Consider the following 18,342-nt stretch of genomic DNA (forward strand, 5'->3'; position numbering starts at 1 on the left):
AAATATGGAGCCCCTACTGCCACCTTTTTTTTTAAAGCAGGCTCTTATACACCTGAGGTTACCTGCAAAGAGGGTTGCATCAAAATCACACTGAGTTGTATTTACTTTTTTAAACAAAGAGTGCTAATTTTAGCTGCTTTCTTCACTATGATGTGCTACAGACTGAGCAGCACCCAACTCTCTGGTCAATCTGGCTGCGGTGTACATACGGAATAATTAAATCCTGAACGATTCCTCCCTTTTCGTCTGTTTACTTAACAGAATTTTTTTCTTCCTCGTTGGGAAGCCATCAGCCAGTCTCTCCCTCCCTGTTTTTCGCATGTGCATATTTGTTTTGAATATTGCTTGGACAGTCACTGAAGTGTACAAAATGCAAATTACAAGTGTATGGGCTTTGCTGTACAATTGGAGCAAAAAAAAAAAAAGTGGCATGGGTCCACAGCTTTGCTCGTGTTTGAACAGCCAAAGTGAGGGATCACATTTGAATTATTTTTTTGTTGATGGCCTGAATTCCTAGTAAAGCCAGGAAGTTTCATTGCAAAGCTGAGCTGTACGCCAGGGTAAAGAGTACGATAGAAGGAAAATAAATGCAGGAGGGAAAGAAAAACCTCTCAAACTGGCAGCAAAATAAATTTCACGTGAAATGTGATGCTGCTCGCTCCTCTAAAGGGGCAAAAGGTGCACCTGAAGAAGGTGGGAAGGACAAATGCTGTAGCAGAGGTCCCTGTAACAAGCTGGGAGAACTCGGGTGGAGGGAAGGCAGGGCACGCACACCTCTCCAAACCCTCGGTGCTGCGGCACCTCTCCTCCACAGCCCGACACGCAGAGGCCAAGCAAGGATTTTACAGAAGAGGAATGCATTGCCTTTTTCATTATTAATTTTGGTAATGGCTTACCCAGTTTTCGGTGTGCTCAGGGAAGGAGTGCATGGCTCAGCTGAGCTGGCAGCCAAGCCGGCCCCCGGGGCCCTGGTAAGTCGGATGTCCTGTCTCCAGGGGCCCCGGCTGGAGAAATTCTGCATAATCACATCGAGCAATTTAGCACTTAAGCAATATTAGCGAAATCCCCAAACAATCTTAAGTGTCAGTCCAGCCGCCCAAAACTCCCACTAAAGACCAGTACAAATGTAATGGATCTAAAAGCTGCTATTAATGGCGTGATCCCGAGTGCAGCGAGGCTGGGTGCGCGCACCAGCTGGGCTGCTGGGAGCTGGGGCTTAGCCCCAGGTCTGCAGCAGGAACGGGGGCTTCACTTTCCTAAAGGATAGAGCCCTGATGCTCCGAAAGGAAACATGGAATTCTGAACACACCACTTTGCTTCAACTGAGTGTTCTTGTTAGCAAAGAAAGAAGGAAGAAAAACCCCACATATTTGTATAAAAATAATCATCATTTTATTACATTCCACACAATACATCTTCAAAGAGTTTCAAATTTCCACAAGATATTTTTCACACACAGGCAACTGGGCAATGTTGGGGATGTCAGGGCTCGAGGAGCGGGGGAGAACTGGGAATAAAAATCTTGAAGTGACCTGTTTTGTCTTTGGTGATTTTGGTTTGAAAGACAGGGTGCCACATTCTCCTCTCTGACACACCGATGCGCACTTGCTAAAGTCCATGGGAGTGAACTTGGTCGAAGCGAGGGGATCGTCTGACCTAGGGAGATTGAACTGACTTTGGAAACGTGATGGTATCATCTGCTGACATGGCTTGGGCTGATCTGAAAATGCAGCAAGCGCATGCCAATATCTCGCATCTGTTCTAATTTGCAGCTGGCTGGGGTGTGTGGGGTGTGTGTGGGATTCCACATTACAAACCATACGCACCGCAACACCAAGTGCTGCGTAACAAGGAGGCTCATAGAGAAAGCACCCCGTCCCTGGAAGCCCCTCTCCTGCAAGGTGACAGGAGCTCTCCTGGGGTCCTTTACACCTCTGCGGGGACAGGCACATCCCTGCCGCTCTGAAAAAGCTTGTGGGAGCCAGGCCTCGGGGGGAATGCTGCTCTGAGCACCCACCACCCTTAATGTCTTCGCCATGCCAAGTCACCCTGGCTTTTTCTGCACTCCCTGTGCGTTTTAGACACTGGCTGCTGCAGCTGAGGGGTCCTGCTGAAATCTATTGAGTAAACAGCATGAAGAGCTGAAACAGGCTGCATGAGTAAAGGCAAGGAGGGAGGGCAGAGTGACACCCCCATCAACAGAGATCCCCTGGGGAGAGGGCTCCTCTGCCATAGGAGCCAACACCACGCATGCAAGCACCGTTTGCATTTCCACTTTTTCCCCAGACCAAAAGGTAGCTCAAGACTGCAGGGAATTTAACAGGGCTGCTCGCCTCGATTCATTTATGCAATATTCATGGACAAAGGAGGGGTGGGGAGCACTAGCAAGTTTAGGAGGGGGCAGGGAATCTGATCACTCATCACAAATGAACACAAACAAGATGGAGAACCTTGCTCACTGGAGGTACTTTTTTTGCCTGCAAACAGATTAGAGTTAACGATTCAAACCACTTTTGCATGTCATCATTCAGTAATTTATATAAGGCATTTCCACTACAATACGCTGGGCTATTCAACAGTTGGAGGCGTGTTGGAGGCTCCATCTCGCCTCCCCGGTTAAAGCAGCAGCAAGAGCTGGGCCCCCCAGACGCGCCTGCTAGGCTTTGCTTGCTAAATGTTACTGGCGCTTTAAGAAGCAGAACATTAGCAAACGCAAAACTAATTGACATTCTAAAACGTCAACTGGCAATTTTTATGATTCAGCAGCTATGAATTGGGCAGAGAAAAAAACCAAACTCAAAACCCAGAAAGGGGAGTTATACTTGTCCCTTGAACATTTCTAGCAGAAAGACAAGGAGGAGCCCTCTCCCCCTTCCCCGTGTAAAAGCAAAACCATCAGCACCTAGAGGGAGGATACTTACAAAATAAATAACCCTTCAATTCTCAAGAAACTACAGTATTTAGCATCCACCTTAGACCTGCTGAAGTCTATGTGTTACCCTAAGGCCAGCTTTAACAGATACAAACAAAACATTCATTATGAGCTTCTCTGATATAAGGCAACTTTAAATAGATTCACTTGCGGGTGCGGAAAGAGGAGGGTCTCCCCCCTCCCCTTCCAAACAATGGCTGTGTTGTCATGTTGGCTGCAGAAAGAATAAGATGGAGAGATCTTACTTTTTGGACGTCTATGAACCTCTCTGGATTCTTCTAGCCATCTGAGGTGGACATTCCTACTGTCCAGCCTGGCCTCCTCTTCTCATTTTGCACCCGAGACATTAACGCTATCAAACAAGAAACCCAGCCAAAGCCAGATAAGGCAACAAAAAAGCATCGCTGTTTTCCCCAAGTAAACAAATCAGGGTATTTACCACAAATGTGTCCCAGACCTTCCAGAGGGGAGGCAGGAAGGGGGAAAATTAAAAAAAAAAAAAAAAAGCATTCCCTGTGCAAGTAGAAGCAACAACAAGCAAATTAAAAAGGGCCTGTTTCTAAATATACATTCAGTCAGTCAGATGCACGCGCTCCCATGCACTTGCATACACAGATTCAGCACACCACGCGCACGAGCTGCACACACACGCTTCCAGGCTCGCCCTCAAGTTTCCTTGCAGGTTGCCTACCGGGAGGAGAAAAAAACCCAAACAAACCTACCAACAAAAAAATACTCCCCAAACGAACAAACACAACAAAACAAAAAAAACCCCACCCGACACCCCAAGAGTCCTCGAAAAGTAATCGAAAGGGAGCGTTCACTTCTGAAGTGAAGGGGCGGTGTGTCTCTTCTGGCGATCCAAGATGCAGCATTAGTTTAGAGTTTGTAAAAGATTCGGGGAGGGCTGGGGGGTCGGAGAAGGGACGGAGATGTCTAAGAGTTCACACGTATGCTAGGTAAGGAAAAAAGTGCAAAACTGAGGCAACGTATTTGAAGTCTTAGTTTCTGTCTGTCTGTTTTGTGTTTTGTTTGCTCTCTCGTTCCTGTTCGGCTCTCAGCAGCGTGAGCTGGGGTCTTGCTCTAGTTTTATGGTTAGGGTGGGCTCCACGGCCACAGGGGCCCCGTTGGCATAGTGGGAGGTTTTGTAGGTGATGGAGTGATCGCTCTTCTTGGCCGCATAGCGGAACCGGTGATAGTGGAGCACAAGGGCCAGCGCGACGGAGACCAGCACCACAACAGCACCTCCGGCGGCAATAACGTAATACCAGTAGGCTGGGATGGGCTGCACTGACACCGTGTCCACTGTGGGCTCGGTCCCTGGCAGGAGGGTTGCCCCTGGGGAGGAGACACAGAACAGGGTTGCTAGGTGGGAGGCATGCAGACGCACAAAAAGAAACACACATGCTTTCAAGAGTACAGCACGGAGTAACACGAGGTCCCGGGGCCACCTCCAGTTACGGGGTGTGCTCCTAGGGGGAGGGAGCACAGCCTGGTGTTTGCTGAGCCTGTATATTCAAGTGCCTTTTTTCTTCCCTTTTAATTAATCAGGCTGCCTGGATCGCAATACAAATTCCATATGCACACTATTATTACTGTTATTTCTGGCATCAACAAATGTTTTTTCCCCTTCTTTTTTTTGGCCTTCTCCAGATCAGCCGCCTGGTTTTGTCTCCACATGGCAGATGTAGTCAGGCAGTGACAAAACACATCGCGTTCCTAATTGGAGGAAGAGCATAATTTCAGATGGCCAAGGAAGTTACCACAGGAGACTGGGAAAGAAATTACAGGGAGAAACATTTGTTGTTCTTACGGAAAAGGCAGAGAAGACCAACTCTGTCTGAAAGTGCTCTGCACACAGATCTGGTCTCACTAGGTGCCCCCTTTGCAGACTTACAGATTTCCTTATTAAAGTGAGAAAGGATGGTTATGGTTATTTACACAGGACAGGCTGTGAAATTCAACCCAACACTCACATAAGAAACTCATGCTCTCCGCAGCTTAAGCAAGCCAGGACTATGAATTCATGCCGATGAAGCAAACACACCTAGGGAGGGCTGGAAGAGCACCTGCCTCCCTTGAATTCAAGGGCAGGCAGCGCCCAGGCTCAGCCCAGCCCTGCTTAACCCTTCCTACTCTTGCAGCTGCAGCATGCTGGGAGGCAGAGCATGGCTGCAAGGAGTTGCTCCTGCTTCCCAGGTCATCCTGGGACAGCTCAGCCCACATCTGGTGGCCAGAGGCGCATAGGACCTCACCGCTGGTCCGCAGAATCATGCAGGCACCCGTGCCTGCGGCAGGCACCGAAGAGAGGAGCGCCAGTGTCTGTGCTCACGCCCACGGCCCCAGAGCAGCTCTGTGCTATTATTCCTCCTGCACAGGCTGCTCCCACCTCCCCAGCTTGCGAAGGCACACTGTTAATAACTGGGGAGAGATGCACTTTTGCACCACATTTATTTACTGGCTACTTCAAGGGGAACAAAGTCCCCAGGGAAACTCTCCAAAGGGTTTGCTCTGCTGCTGGACACGTTAACCCCCTACTCTGCTCGCCCTCTCGTCTTGCCCCTGGCCCACGGGCTGGGGGCAGCCCCCTGGCTAGGTGCCGGCACACAGAATTTTGGGGGCTCCTACAGCTTGGTGTCAGCATATTGTTGAGCTCTGCGCTAACCAAACTCCTGTTTTGGTTGCTGAGCAGGCTCAGAGGACGCCAAGGGGAGAAAATCAAAACAGTGCAGGATGCACCCAGCTTTGCTAGCAGCAAGGGCGTCTCACAGCATGGCCTCTGCCCTCCCCTCCAAGCACTGCCCTGCCAGCAGAGCCATCGGCTGGCACGTTTGGGATGGAGACGGCTTTTCTGCTGCTGGTGGCACAGGCAATGAGGCAAAAGGATGGTTTCTTTGCCAGTCACAAGGCTTTCCTCCCCATCCCCCAAAACCCAGGCACAGGGAGTGAAAATAAGAATGAACGCTGCACCCAGATGCATAGCTACAACAAAAAACCCCCTCAAAACCAAGAAAAAAAACCACACAGGCAAGACAAATCCTGCTTTTACAGAGCAGGAGGCTGAGAACCACCCACATATTCGTCATTGTAGGCAAGAAATTCAGATGTCTCAGGAGAAGCCTACCTGCCAGATACGCCGCCATCACCCTGTCTTACCCCAGCTGCCTGTTGCCACCAGCAATGGGGGTGGCCCTGTCCCTCCTGCCCACCGAAAGTGCCTGTGGAAGTGTGGGCTGGGCTGTGTGCTGGGGGTGGTGAAGGCAGGGAGCAGGCAGCCCTCCGACCACCTCCATCTCCACCAGCCACCATGGTGCTGGGGAACAAAAGCAGCACATCCCTGCACCTCCCTGAGAAGCTGCTGCCCCTCAGCCAGCTGCATGGGGGACAGCCCATGGGGGCTGCCACCAGCCCCTCACTGGCGCGAGCATGTTCAACGCTGCCCTGAGCTTCACTGATAACCTGCCGCTGTCTCCCACCGCAGATCCAGCCAGCCGAGCCGTCCCAGGCCCATACGCATCCCACCGCCATCCCCAATGGATCACCATCACCTCGCCTGTGCCTGACAGCACCAGGGCGCAGGGCCAACCCCCGGGAAGACCACGGGGCTGCTTGCTATGCAGAGGCCACTCGTGTTTATGCTCGGTGACAGTCTGTGCTTACATAGCGCCTTGCTCCAGCGAGAGATTTACAGGCAAACAGCCTCTCACACCACTGATATGCACTGGGCCAGGCTGGTGGAAACTGGGTAGGGAGACGAGGGGCAGGTGTCAGGGATGCTGATGGCTCCTAAGCCTGTGGGGGAGTGGCGCTCCCTTCTGAAAAACAGAGTGGGGGAAAAGTTTCCGTGGCCTCCCAATGTCCGTACATTGCCCAGTGCAGGGCTGGGAGTACAAAGGGTGTGTCTGGCCATAGAGAAGCCCGTGCCATGGTGCCCAGCCTGCAGCCGCTGCCCCTTCTTCACGCACCCCTGCCCTCTGCCTGCCTGGGGGTGGAGGGAGACAGCGTGATGCACCTCAGATGATCCTGCTTGTGGGAAGGATCCCTGGGGAATCTCGAGGCATCTGTGAGTTCAGATGCCTCTGCTTGGCTCTGACCTGCTCCAGATGTCCCCATGCAGCAGCCACGGCTGCAAATGTGAGGGGTGGTGCAGACCCCCTCCTTGGCCCCCATTTCCACACCTTATGGCCCTCCTGGGGAGATAGCAGAAATCTGGAGAGTTCATTTAGCAACTGAAGTCATTAAGGAATCACACTCAGTTGTCTCTAAGCCCTAACGAAGCCAATTCCCAACATTAATGATTGTTCTTCCTCACACTGTCAGCCACTAAATATAGCTGCCCGTCCACTCGGCACACAGTGCTGATGTTATCTGTTCTGTTTTTACTGGCTCTCCTGCTCTCTGGAAGTATTCTCTTATATCAGTGGAAAAGTTCTCTGCTCAGGGAGATGGAAAAAAAAAATCCATCTTCTTAACTTAATTTTTCCACTCCCCTTTGCCTTCCACCACACGCACACACACACACACACACTTGCCCTTCCTTATTTATTCACTAAAGTTCTCATCTTAACAAAGAAATGCCTCCTGATGTTCCTGTCAAGTCTGTGGGTGCTGTGTTTATGCACATCTTGGGGCACAGGTCAGTTGAAACCCAATTTAATCACTACAGGGTGGATGATTTCACGTGGCTGTGCTGCTGGGCTCACCCCTCCCACCTGGACAGGTACAGCCCCCTCGACTCTTACAGGGACCAGTTTTAGAGCCATGCAGCAGAAATCAAAACCCAAAATAAGCAAGAACAAAAGTCATCTGGGGAAAAAACGGAGAAAACCCTTTCCAGAGAGCCTCCTAGAGGGCTGCCTGCTTTGCTCTGCCGCTGCCATGTCACAGCTCATATTCCTCTCTAAAATCACTGACATTAACTGCTGTGGACAAGGAACACAGCTGGACTTTTCGTAGATGGCACAGATGAAAGCGAGCATTACGCTCATCTAATCTGAATGCCACAAAACAGGTGTCAGCCTCAACCCCTTAATTGCTACCTGTCATTTCTCCAGGAAGATATCCCTGTCTTGATTTCAGGATACCTAGTGTGGGAGAATCCACCAGTTAGAAAGGAAAATTCTCCCCGCAGTTTGTCTCCACACTCTTTGGAATATGTCTCTTATTTTTAGCCTGGTATTTATCTAACTCCTTGCTTCCAGCCATTTGTTATACCTTTTCTTTATGGGTGAGACGCATCAACTCTCAAATGCAGCACAGTTTAAGCACACTTGACTGGTCTTGTAAGATCCCGACCCACTAGCTGAAAGATATTCCACCCACACAATTCTCTTCTTATTATTTGCCTTGTGATCCTGGAACCTGTAAGGTGCATATTTTCAGCTTTGCTTCCAAGCCAGGAGAGAAAGGATTTGCTATTATTTTTAATGGCACCTGACTTTTTCAGCTCATGATGTAATTGCAGGAGTGGGGGCTACAGAACATCTCAATACTTCCTGCACAGTCTTTTCACTTGAGGTCACTTTTTTCCTTCAGCCAGGGACTTCTTCCCCTCTTTTTGCCCTCTCCTGTTGGGCATCTCTGTCTTCCCCTCATTTTAATTGCTATATTGCTTTCTCCAGTCTTCATCTTCACTTCTCCATGTTTTCCCTGTGCATTTTGTTCCTTCTCTAGTGTCCTGATTCCAGTGGGAATAGGGTTAATTTTCACCAGGAGCTGGACTAGCCAAAGGGGTATTTGATGCCATGATGTGACATCACACTCAGTATCTAGCTGGGGGAGCTGGCTGGGGTGGGGAGGGCCAAGAATCGCTTCTTGGGCGCGGGCTGGGTTTTCTGGGTTCCAGTCAGTGAGCGGTTGTATATTAATTGTGTTTCATATATTCCTTTATCAGTATTATTGTTGTTCTTTTCCCCTTTCTTTTGTTATTCTGTTAAACTGCCTTTATCTCAAGCCATGAGTTTTGCCTTTTCTTCCAGTTCTCCCCCATCCTGCTGTGGGGCTGGGGGAGTGAGCGAATGGCTATGTGTTTCTTTGTTGCCAGCTGGGGCTAAACCATGACACCTGGTCACTCCATCCCTCTGCCCCATCTATGGGATGGCCTGTCAGCCAGGGAAACCTCTTCAATCTTTTGCTGACGTTGCTCCCCTGTTGTGAGCGGTGCTAGGATGTCCTCCAAGGAGCTGGCAATGGGCAGGAGCCCACTGGCGCGAGGTGGAGCGCTCCTGTGTGAAGGGGAGGTATGCCTGCAACAGCATCTGCCTGTGGTGCTCAGGGACCTCACTGTGCTGGGCACAGCAAACACTGTCCCTACCCAGCCAGCGTGCCCTGGGGAATATGACAGGGAAATGGAGGCATACAGGCAGCAGGGCATGGGGTGAAGGGCAAAACAAACAACATGAGTTAGGAGGACTTTGGGATAGACTCAATGTGACGTTCAAACTGAATATGACATGCATGTTACAACCCCCAAAAGACAAGGATGCTGTTTGCAAAATAGGTACCAGACCAGGTCCAGAAGAATATAGAGATGGTTTAAGTACGGAAGGGTTGTGAGGCTTTAACTGTCAGCTGAGAATATTGCAGTAGCTTTTCAGTAACACCACAAGCCTGAGCAGCAGATAAATAAGCAGCCTACAAACAAGCAAGCCCAAGTTTCTAGCTATTATACTATGGGTATGACTGTAAAATACGGTGTTATGCTTTGCGCGTGTTCCTCCTGTTGGTAACGCTCCACAGCCTGCCTCACACCCCAGGAATGGAGTCACGCACGTGAGTTCAGTCTCAGTGTCTACTTTTCTTTTACTGCCACAGCTTCCAATGCACATACCCACCAGAGACAGCTTGCCCCACACAGATGTGCAGCTGCTTCTAGGGTAGACCCCAGCCATATTTAACAGCCCACCAGCAGAGTAGGGCATGGGAAGAGTACGGACATCATGTCCAACTGAAAGCAAAGGGCGCATTGACTGAACTGGCAAAACAACTTTCAAAGTTAAGGGGAGCCCAAAGTTCACTCTTTATCGCAACACAACCCCCAGATGCATCCCAGAAGAGGCAGGCAGGAAAATAAAATCAAAAATCAAAACATGGGGATAAACCTCAAACAGACTAAACTGTTCTTCCCTGCAAAAGCAGATAGCTTTTCCCACCCCAGAGCAAGACAAACAGCATCCCCGCTGACTGCTCAAAGAGTGAGGCAGTTTTTCCAAGTTCCTCACCTTTTCTCTTACTCTGTAGGCTTGATCAGAGAAACGATGGTTTCTATCCTTCAGGCTAATATTAAGCTATTAAATGCATCATTTCACCTTGTTTTCCTTTTATTGACTGTCACCTTCAAAGCTCCTTATGGCAGTTTGCTCTCCCACTTCTACCTCCCAGCTCCCTTCCCCTTCCAAGCAGACAGGCCCCACCGTTAATTTACCAGCAGCTCAAACACCACCATTGCCAGAGCATCCATAAACTAGAGAACAACCTTCCCCCATGCTGACATAAGTCATTGCCACCTCATTTCACTTTTATTTGGCTACCGGTTTTTCATTTAAATCAGTTGATAACTACCCTTTACTCCTTAGCCTTCACATTTTGGGTCTGCTGCCCTTCAGGAGGCTGGGTGCCTCCTGATGGCAGGTTTCCTAATGCTGCTCAGCCCCAAGACAGTGGGACTTGTCTGTTTGTCTGCTTGTCTGCTCCCTGTCACCTAGCAGGAGTCAGAGGGTGCCACCTCCTGCTGCTGCGGCGGGGGAGGTTTAGCACACGCTTGCCATTTCACTGCTCAGAACATTTGCTGTTTGTACAAGCACGCACATCTCTTTCCTTCGATGTAAAAGCCCATGCCAGCAGAAAGAAACCACCGAGAGGAGTGCAATTTTACCTGGAGAGTAGAAGTTCTCACCTGGGAAAGCTGTGATGGGTTCTGCAAAGGGAAAAAAAACCAACCTAGTATTAGAGAGGGGAATACTACACAAAAGGCCACAGTTCACATCTCCATTATCTGTAGCAGCCAAGCAGAGCAGGCATGTGGCTGTGCCCCAGAGAAGCCACTGGCTGGGAACAACGTGGGGGTGCTTGCCAACCTCAGCGGGACAGGGAGAAACCCTGTTTCAGCGGAGGACTGACCAGACACAATAAGCTTCAACTCAGACACAGGCTTCAGAGAAAAATATGTCTTAGGTTGAAGACCATTTGGATACAGCTGTCTGGCCTGAGTCACCCAAAGAAAAAGCCCCACCTGGCCCAGTGATGAAACCCTGAAACCCCCTAAAATTTCCAAGAGCAGTTTGGTTTCTGGCTCAACTCTGGCATCATTATTCACATGGGAACTGCATTACTTCTGGGCATCGATGCCATGCTTCTCTCCATCTCAGTGCCAAGAAACAAAGGCAAGTGATTTTTTTCCTCTTTCAAGATACTTTGAAGAAGTAATCTATTACAAATTACTGGATCTGAAAAGCAATAATCAGTACTTATTACTGATTACTTTCTCACAGAAGTAATAGACTTCTGATTATTTTTAGATTACTTCTGCATTATGCCTGTGAGTCACAGAAGCAGATTCTGGCTCTACCGAGTGCTATGAAATCATCACTCAAGTTCAGAATGCGAATGACACATTTGTCAAAGGAAAAAATTATTGTGACTTATTAGTGTTCTTTCACGCTAAAAAGGAATCAGATTACTTCCCAGGATTACATTTGAAAAAACAGTAGCCTGTGCTAGAGTCAGCTATTCTCATGGCTCTGGCAGAGAGAGAGCAGCACTGTATCTCTGCTGTTTCATTATTATTTTGGTGACATCGGAAATGACCCATGAGTTATGTTAAAGTTTGCAGTGGGAGCCCTTTGTTAGAAATGATCTGAAACAAACTATCCTTATCGGTTTTAAGATTCCCATTCAACTTCCTGGAAATGGACAAATAATTTTGTGTAGCAGTTTGGTGTTATTTTTAGGGCTGGCAATGCTTGAAACTTTGTAATTTATTAATGCTTTTGTTTTGAAATATTAAGCTTTAGGTTCATGAGGCCCAAGACACAGTAACACTGGAGCTAGGTGAATTGCTGAGCTCAAAAGAAGTTAGTAGGAAATGCCATTAGTGTTAATCATCAGTCTTGCTTCTCTTTAATGCCATAGAAGGCAAGGGATTAAAACACCACTGTCAAGCCTTAAATACAGGGAATTTGACATACAGAGTATTAGCTCCTTTGGCAGATGAGAGACCAGCAGAGTTCAAAGCATCAAAGAAACTGGGACCAACGGTGCTCAAGAGCATCTCTGGGGCAGCCCCAATCCCCTGTTCTATTATTAATGCTGGTGCCTGCACCATCTTCACCAGCGCCTGCCTGCACTGGGCAGCATGCGACATGACCAGCCCTTCCCAGGCACAATTCATCCCGTGCCTCCACCCCTGGGCTATAACGCCTCAAAGAGAGTCTGTCCCGCTTGGGTTAGGAGGCACCAGGATCCTTCCCTCCCTCAGCAGAGAAGAGCGGCTTCACTGAATGGGACCTTTCAAAGACCAAATGGGAGAGAGGCCCTGCTCCACCTGACTTTTGGGTTGGACATGGCCATTTTGTGAGTGTTTAATAGTGAAACATGCCTCCCCGGGGTCATGCAGAAGAGCAGGGCCTCACTCTTGCGGGCAGCTCTCAGCACAGATCCCACTAATTGAGTACTGCTGGTCCCATCCTCAACTGGCATGGCTCTAAATCCACATCCGAGCTAGGTGGCGACTGGACCCATCACAGTGTGTGCATGGATATGCCAGCTAGAGGAATAGGGTAGGGCAATGGCTTCGCCAGCAAACTGCTAAAACACATTTTTCGCTCTCCCTCTTTTTTTTTTTAAAGTCCTCTCTGTCTTTCACATTGAACGAATCCACCTGGCTTTTGGCCTGGTTTGGGGAATGGTGAATTCTAGGACAAAAATTTCTTTTGTTATTCTGTTAACATTGCTGTAAAACCCCTCTGCTATTTTATTTCTTATTAGAGAAGACTCCTTTTGAACTCATCGGCCCCTCTAAGCGTGTAATACTGACTGACAGCTGGTTTCTTTTGTCCAGCACTTTCCTTTTAAATTTCGTGTATGTCCTTATCACACAGAATAGTCCTTGGTAACCCTCAGCTGCTCTTTCGGCTTTGCTCGGCAGAGACATGTGCTTCCTGCCTCTCACACCAACACAGAGCCTCCCCCCTAGAGACTGAGTCCCCCTCATTTCTTTCATGGGCAAGGAAAGTCCCAGATGAGATCCGGAAACTCCCAGTAACTCAAGCAGGGGAAAAGCAGTGGCCAACTAGCAGCCTGCAAGAGAAGGCTCTCCAGCCCCAGCTTCACCCACCGCCATCCCCAAGCCCGCGGCCGGACACAGCACGTACCCATGCAGTTCTCCAGTGGGATGTCGGTGCCTAGCCGAATGTCATCAAGGGCGAGTTCTCCCGAGTGGCCATTGCGTATAAATCCCTCAAACACAATCTGTGAGAAATCAGAACAGAAATGTCAAGGCTAAGCTGGGAGGCAGAGAGCAGCTGCTGCTCCTGAGGGAGAGGGCAGGAGATCTGCTCCTGACTTCCCCTGCACACCTCCAGATGACCTGAGACCAGTGCTGCTTCCTTGCCCTGCCTCTGCCACCCCTTCCCCAGAGAAAACTACTCTGCAGGGACAGGTTCGGTGGTAAGATCGTTACCTGGTCTGTCAGCACTCGGCTTGTAGTTTGTTCAACTAAATGTCTCTTGCATGGAATAGAGTCAGTGAATCAATGTTCAGCATCACAGGCCGTCCCCCGCCCTTGCACAAATGATGCAAGTGGCACAACACTGACTTACAGCAGCAGCAGATTTGGCCCATGATATTAACTGGACTATGATCAGGAAAAGGAAGGGAAGGACACAAAATGCACTGCTACATTAACTGTAAAGTGCTGTTCCCATCAACATTACATAAGAAGCATTGAAATGTTAGAGGAGAAGGGTCAATTTATTCCTACTTAATCACAGGCAAAATATATTTACAAAAATAAATAGAGTCGTTAGCTCTGAGAACTGCTGAGTGGAGAGACTTGCACTATTTACATAATGATGCTGTTATTTAGCTAGTACTGGTATATTCACATTTAACGCACAAAGTAGTCAGCCAGTGCCCATCACTCTTATCTGTAGGCATAGTGCGTTTACTGGTATTTTATTAAAAAGGCAAACACACACATGCAAACTAGTCATGCAGCTCTGGTGCAAAGCTTTTGCTTTCTATCTCCCTGACTACTCTCAAGGGTCCAAATAATTTCCTGAGGCTATGTATTTCACAAACTTCCTCTCCCCACTTTAGTGCCCCCTTTCTCTGGGGTGGCTGTGCAGCCCGATCCTATGCCTGCCTCCAAGGAGACCTCCCTGAAGGGCCAGGTGTCCGTCTGCGCACAGGACAGAGTGTCAGTTCGTCCTTGGGACCACGCAGGAAGCAGCAGTTTGGAGGGGTCAGTGGCCTGAGAGCAGCAGCTCCCCGGGGCAGGGTCAGGCTGGAAGCAGCCAGAGCAAGGCTCCCTACCAGGGTGGTCATCAAAGCACTGCCTCAGGTCTGCAAGTGAGTGTTTCCTTCTGCTTGGAGGGTGCTGCATGCTGTGCCGATCCTCATTAACAAGTGACAAGAGCAGCCCTGGCTCCTTGGCAAACAGCACGCCGCCTGGAAGGGCTAACCGTGCCAAAGGCACTCCTGGAAGCAGCAGCCTCTCCGCAGGGTGCTAGCGTGGCCGTGCCAGAGGGGCTTAGGTGGCTGTGGTGAGCAGCACGACTCCCTCCAGCTCATCCCTTCTTTTCCACTGATCTCCTGACATGGGACTGGGCCTTGATCCCACAGTGCTGCACCCAGCCCTCTGATCTGGTCTAAGGTATCTGAGAATTGGATTCACAAATGAACCCGCATTCTCCCTTCCTTCTCCCATGCCAGCACTTGCAGCCGAGGCTGCAGAAGGGCTGTTTGCTGCCTGCCCTTACGAGCTGGCCGTGCCCCCTCCCAGCTTCCCACTTCTCCTGGCTGCAGGGTTTGGGTTTGCTCCCTGGAGCTGTGCGCCTGCCTGTGGTCAGACTATCTGATGACCATCAGTTGGGGGGGGAAAATGCACAAAACAAAATGAAAATAAAAGAAGGGAAAATAATTGCTAAAAGAAGGGAAAATAATTGCAAAGCGGGAGATTTGAGGAATATAGAAGGCAACAGGCTGAACAAAGGCCCAAGTCTGTGCGGAAGACAGGCACTCTCTGAATAACAAACAGTGTCGTTTAGTTACTATAGTAACTCGAGAAACACAATGAAAACAGCGACATTCCCTAATGATGAATGGGCCCTGGCTCTGAAACACTGACATAAAGATGCTGAAGATGCTGCCTCGTGCAGCACACCTTCCCCGAGCATCTTACCCGGTACTCCATGTCATAGCTGGGCAAGATGATGCGGCCTTCCCTCCACTCCTCCCCTTGGTCCTCCGTGATGACCCACAGCGCCTTGTGCTCCTGGCTGGCTTCCCGCCAGACCCGCAGCATTACCCCATTGCTGCCCCACGCCTGGTACTGGAAGACCATGCAGACAGCGCTCCGGGGCAGATAGATGATGGGGCTGATGAGCCGGGCTCGCTGGACTTCCCTCCTTCCGCTGCTCTGCAGCTGCAGGTAGTTCTTGCCATCTGTTCAAAGAGGAAAACACCATTATATTATTTTCTGCGGCCACTTGCAACAAGTGTCTCACCTCCTGCCAGGTGGCTTTGGCAGTGCTGGGGAGACTCTCACACCCATGCAGGAGTGGGGTCTCCCACCAGCACCCTCCCTGTGTGCAGCACTCCGTGCCGCTGCTGCACCCTGGGCAGCCTGGGCTGAGGAGCACACCTCCTTCACCAGCCACCACCGCCTGGCAGGAGACCGACAGCAAAACCAGAAAGTGGTAAGCCAAAGAATCGATATAATTAGGAGAAGTTAAAGAGCAGTTTTTGTCAGAAGTGATGCCACAATAATGACATTGGGAGGGGGTTGTGTTTATTTTGTTGGGAGCTTAGTGAACAAGCCTGAGGCGGGTTTTTCTAACTGCTGGTGCTGAAAACTCGTCTTGGGATGGGGATCTCAAGCTGTGTTCATCCTGCCTCTTTTCATCCCCAGCGGTAAATACTGCACAATCAGGGTCTAGCTGACAAGTTTGTTTTGAGGACACGCACAACAAAATGAAAACCTGGCACTCGTTTTTTCTGTAATGCAGCAAAACAGCCCCTAAAGCACAGCACAGAGGAAGAACGTGGTCCCAGTGAGTCAAGTATGCACAGGTGACAACCAGGGAGCTGCAAACTTGAAGGTTGTTGAAATACCTACAGTAGGGGATTCACTTGCTTTAATATTACATTTTAAATTCTGTCATGCTTTTTGTCAATCCTCAGGGAGGAGATTTGGTACATTTGATATCCCAGACTGAGACTAGAATTGGAGATACTTGATCTGAGTACCAATAGCAGCAAAAGCCCATGGATACAAATCCCTGGGCACAGCTGATTTGGTCTGGAATCAGTGGTTTCCAGACCTCTCTGATGAGAAGCCTCCTCAAGGAGTTCCCCATTTGCAGCTTGGATGCCTGAAGTCCCTGAGCACAGACTGAAAGCCAAGCACGTAGCTGATCTGATCCTTAACTGCCCCCTCCCATCATGACCAATGGCAGGACAGAGTCCCTTGGGTTGCTCTGACTGCAGTGCCTGCAGTACAAGGTGACACAGACAGGCCAATGACAGATATTGCTGTATTTTGCGTTTCACTCAACAGAGGGATGAACATGCTTGCTCGTGCTACACAGTGGGCAAGTGCCACTGGTGCTTCATGCCAGCATGTGCGAGCCCTGCTGCAGCCCGGGGGGGCTACCTCTGCCCCAGGACCACACCTAAAGGTCTGTTGCTTCCTTTTCCCACGTCTTAGCCTGCTGCGCTTGACAGGCAAAGCTCTGAGCAGCAGCTTGCCTCCTGCTCGCCCTGCTCCTTCTGTGGCTTCAGTGCCCACAGCAACTGCAGAAGAGCAGCGTCTGCACTGAGAATGTTTGCAAAGTGCACCCAAAACACCTCCAAAACTTGAACTAGCGAGACCTGAACTTAGATCCCAGTTCCCGAGCATTGAAAGACAGGTCCCACCCAGAAAACAGCAGCAGACCTTGCTGCTGCTCAGCAATCCGGTGACATCCCAGGCCGAGGGAGATTTATCAGTGGTTGCACAGCCACTGGCCCTGGTACAAGTTTGTCACTGCCAGAGAGCTGGGCTGAAACCAACCACCGTGATCTACACAGCTTTCTAAAATAAATTTAGGACAAGACAGCAGAAAGATTTGCCATCACTCTGCTCCTGGGATGTATGATCAAAATATTTCAAAGGCGTATCCACTCCATATGAACTTTCGCTGATTTTGCTGCGTGAAGGACAAATCTGTCCCTGACTGGCCACATAAAGAAAGGGCAACATTTTCAGCAATATTTTCTAGCACCTATGAAATGTACTTGGGCCACTTGGCACTTTATGCCAACAAACAGTAGCAGAAAAAAAAGATGAAAGCATGTTTGCTCACTCCTGTTTGAGTGAATCACTTGAAAAAGTACCATGCCGTTCTCTAATGGAGTGTTCTTGTGATTTACCTCGGAGTGGTAGTGGTGGAGGAGGAGATGTGGGAGATAAACAAGTGGAGGAAGAAAAAAAAAAAGAACAAGCTGTACTCCATGCCTAAGGAGCGATAAGGCATAATAAGTCATCAAGGTCTCCTGAATTAAAATCCTCTTTTAGTAATTCACTACAAGCCTCTTCAAAGAAAAAAGCAACAACAAGAAAAAAGCAGCAACAACAAACAAGTTGGAAGAGCAAATCAGTCTATGATCGTACAATTATCTCACAGCTGAAATAGTCTCACAGGCAAAACCTTAATAAAAGCGCCAGCCAGGCTCAAGAAGGATAAAATCCAGGTTCTCAAAGTTCAAGACTGACCTTTGGTAATCACAGCCTGCTTGAGTGCAGGGATGTGAGCCACCCTTGCATCCACCCAAAGCCCACAGCTGACCACAGGGGACTATGTTAATTGCACAGCTGGACACCCCCCCCCCCCATCATCCACACACCTCACTGGGAGTTCATGGTACCCAGCGTTGCTGCCTCCTCTGCTCCAGCAAAACAGCCTGTGTGCCTCTGAGTCACATCCCTTCCAGGGATAACACTGACCTCCGATTTGTTCCCATTCCTATCAGGCTGTGAAATCAAAGAACCTCCTGAACCGCAGCCAAAACCAATGCCCCCCCTAACCACACAGGCTCTTTCAGAGCTGCGGCACCCCTCCCAACCCCTGCTGCATCTTCTGTGGGGAGGCTCAGCCTTTGGGCAATGAACCCAGCTTCTCCCCTGCAAGTAGCAGTGGGTTTGGGTACCA

The 18,342-nt window shown here is 49.5% G+C and overlaps 1 protein-coding gene across 6 annotated transcripts in view; it reads right to left on the bottom strand.

Moving 5' to 3' along the window:
* Nucleotides 1-18,342, bottom strand: part of NRP2 (neuropilin 2) — an 89,413-nt gene that overhangs the window by 9,955 nt on the left and 61,116 nt on the right. For 2 of the 6 annotated variants that reach the window (XM_074594040.1, XM_074594042.1), the window contains exons 13-15: nt 15,333-15,595; nt 13,303-13,399; nt 10,806-10,847 (exon numbers count right to left, since the gene is read on the bottom strand). In XM_074594040.1, coding sequence (XP_074450141.1) covers nt 10,806-10,847; nt 13,303-13,399; nt 15,333-15,595 — 402 coding nt within the window. Of the gene's footprint in view, nt 1-1,372; nt 4,271-10,805; nt 10,848-13,302; nt 13,400-15,332; nt 15,596-18,342 lie in introns of those variants that run through there. The other 4 variants (XM_074594043.1, XM_074594041.1, XM_074594044.1 and 1 more) reach the window with 3 other exon arrangements.

Source organism: Larus michahellis, chromosome 7 (genome assembly GCF_964199755.1).
Source record: "Larus michahellis chromosome 7, bLarMic1.1, whole genome shotgun sequence".
NCBI classification, from domain to species: domain Eukaryota; kingdom Metazoa; phylum Chordata; class Aves; order Charadriiformes; family Laridae; genus Larus; species Larus michahellis.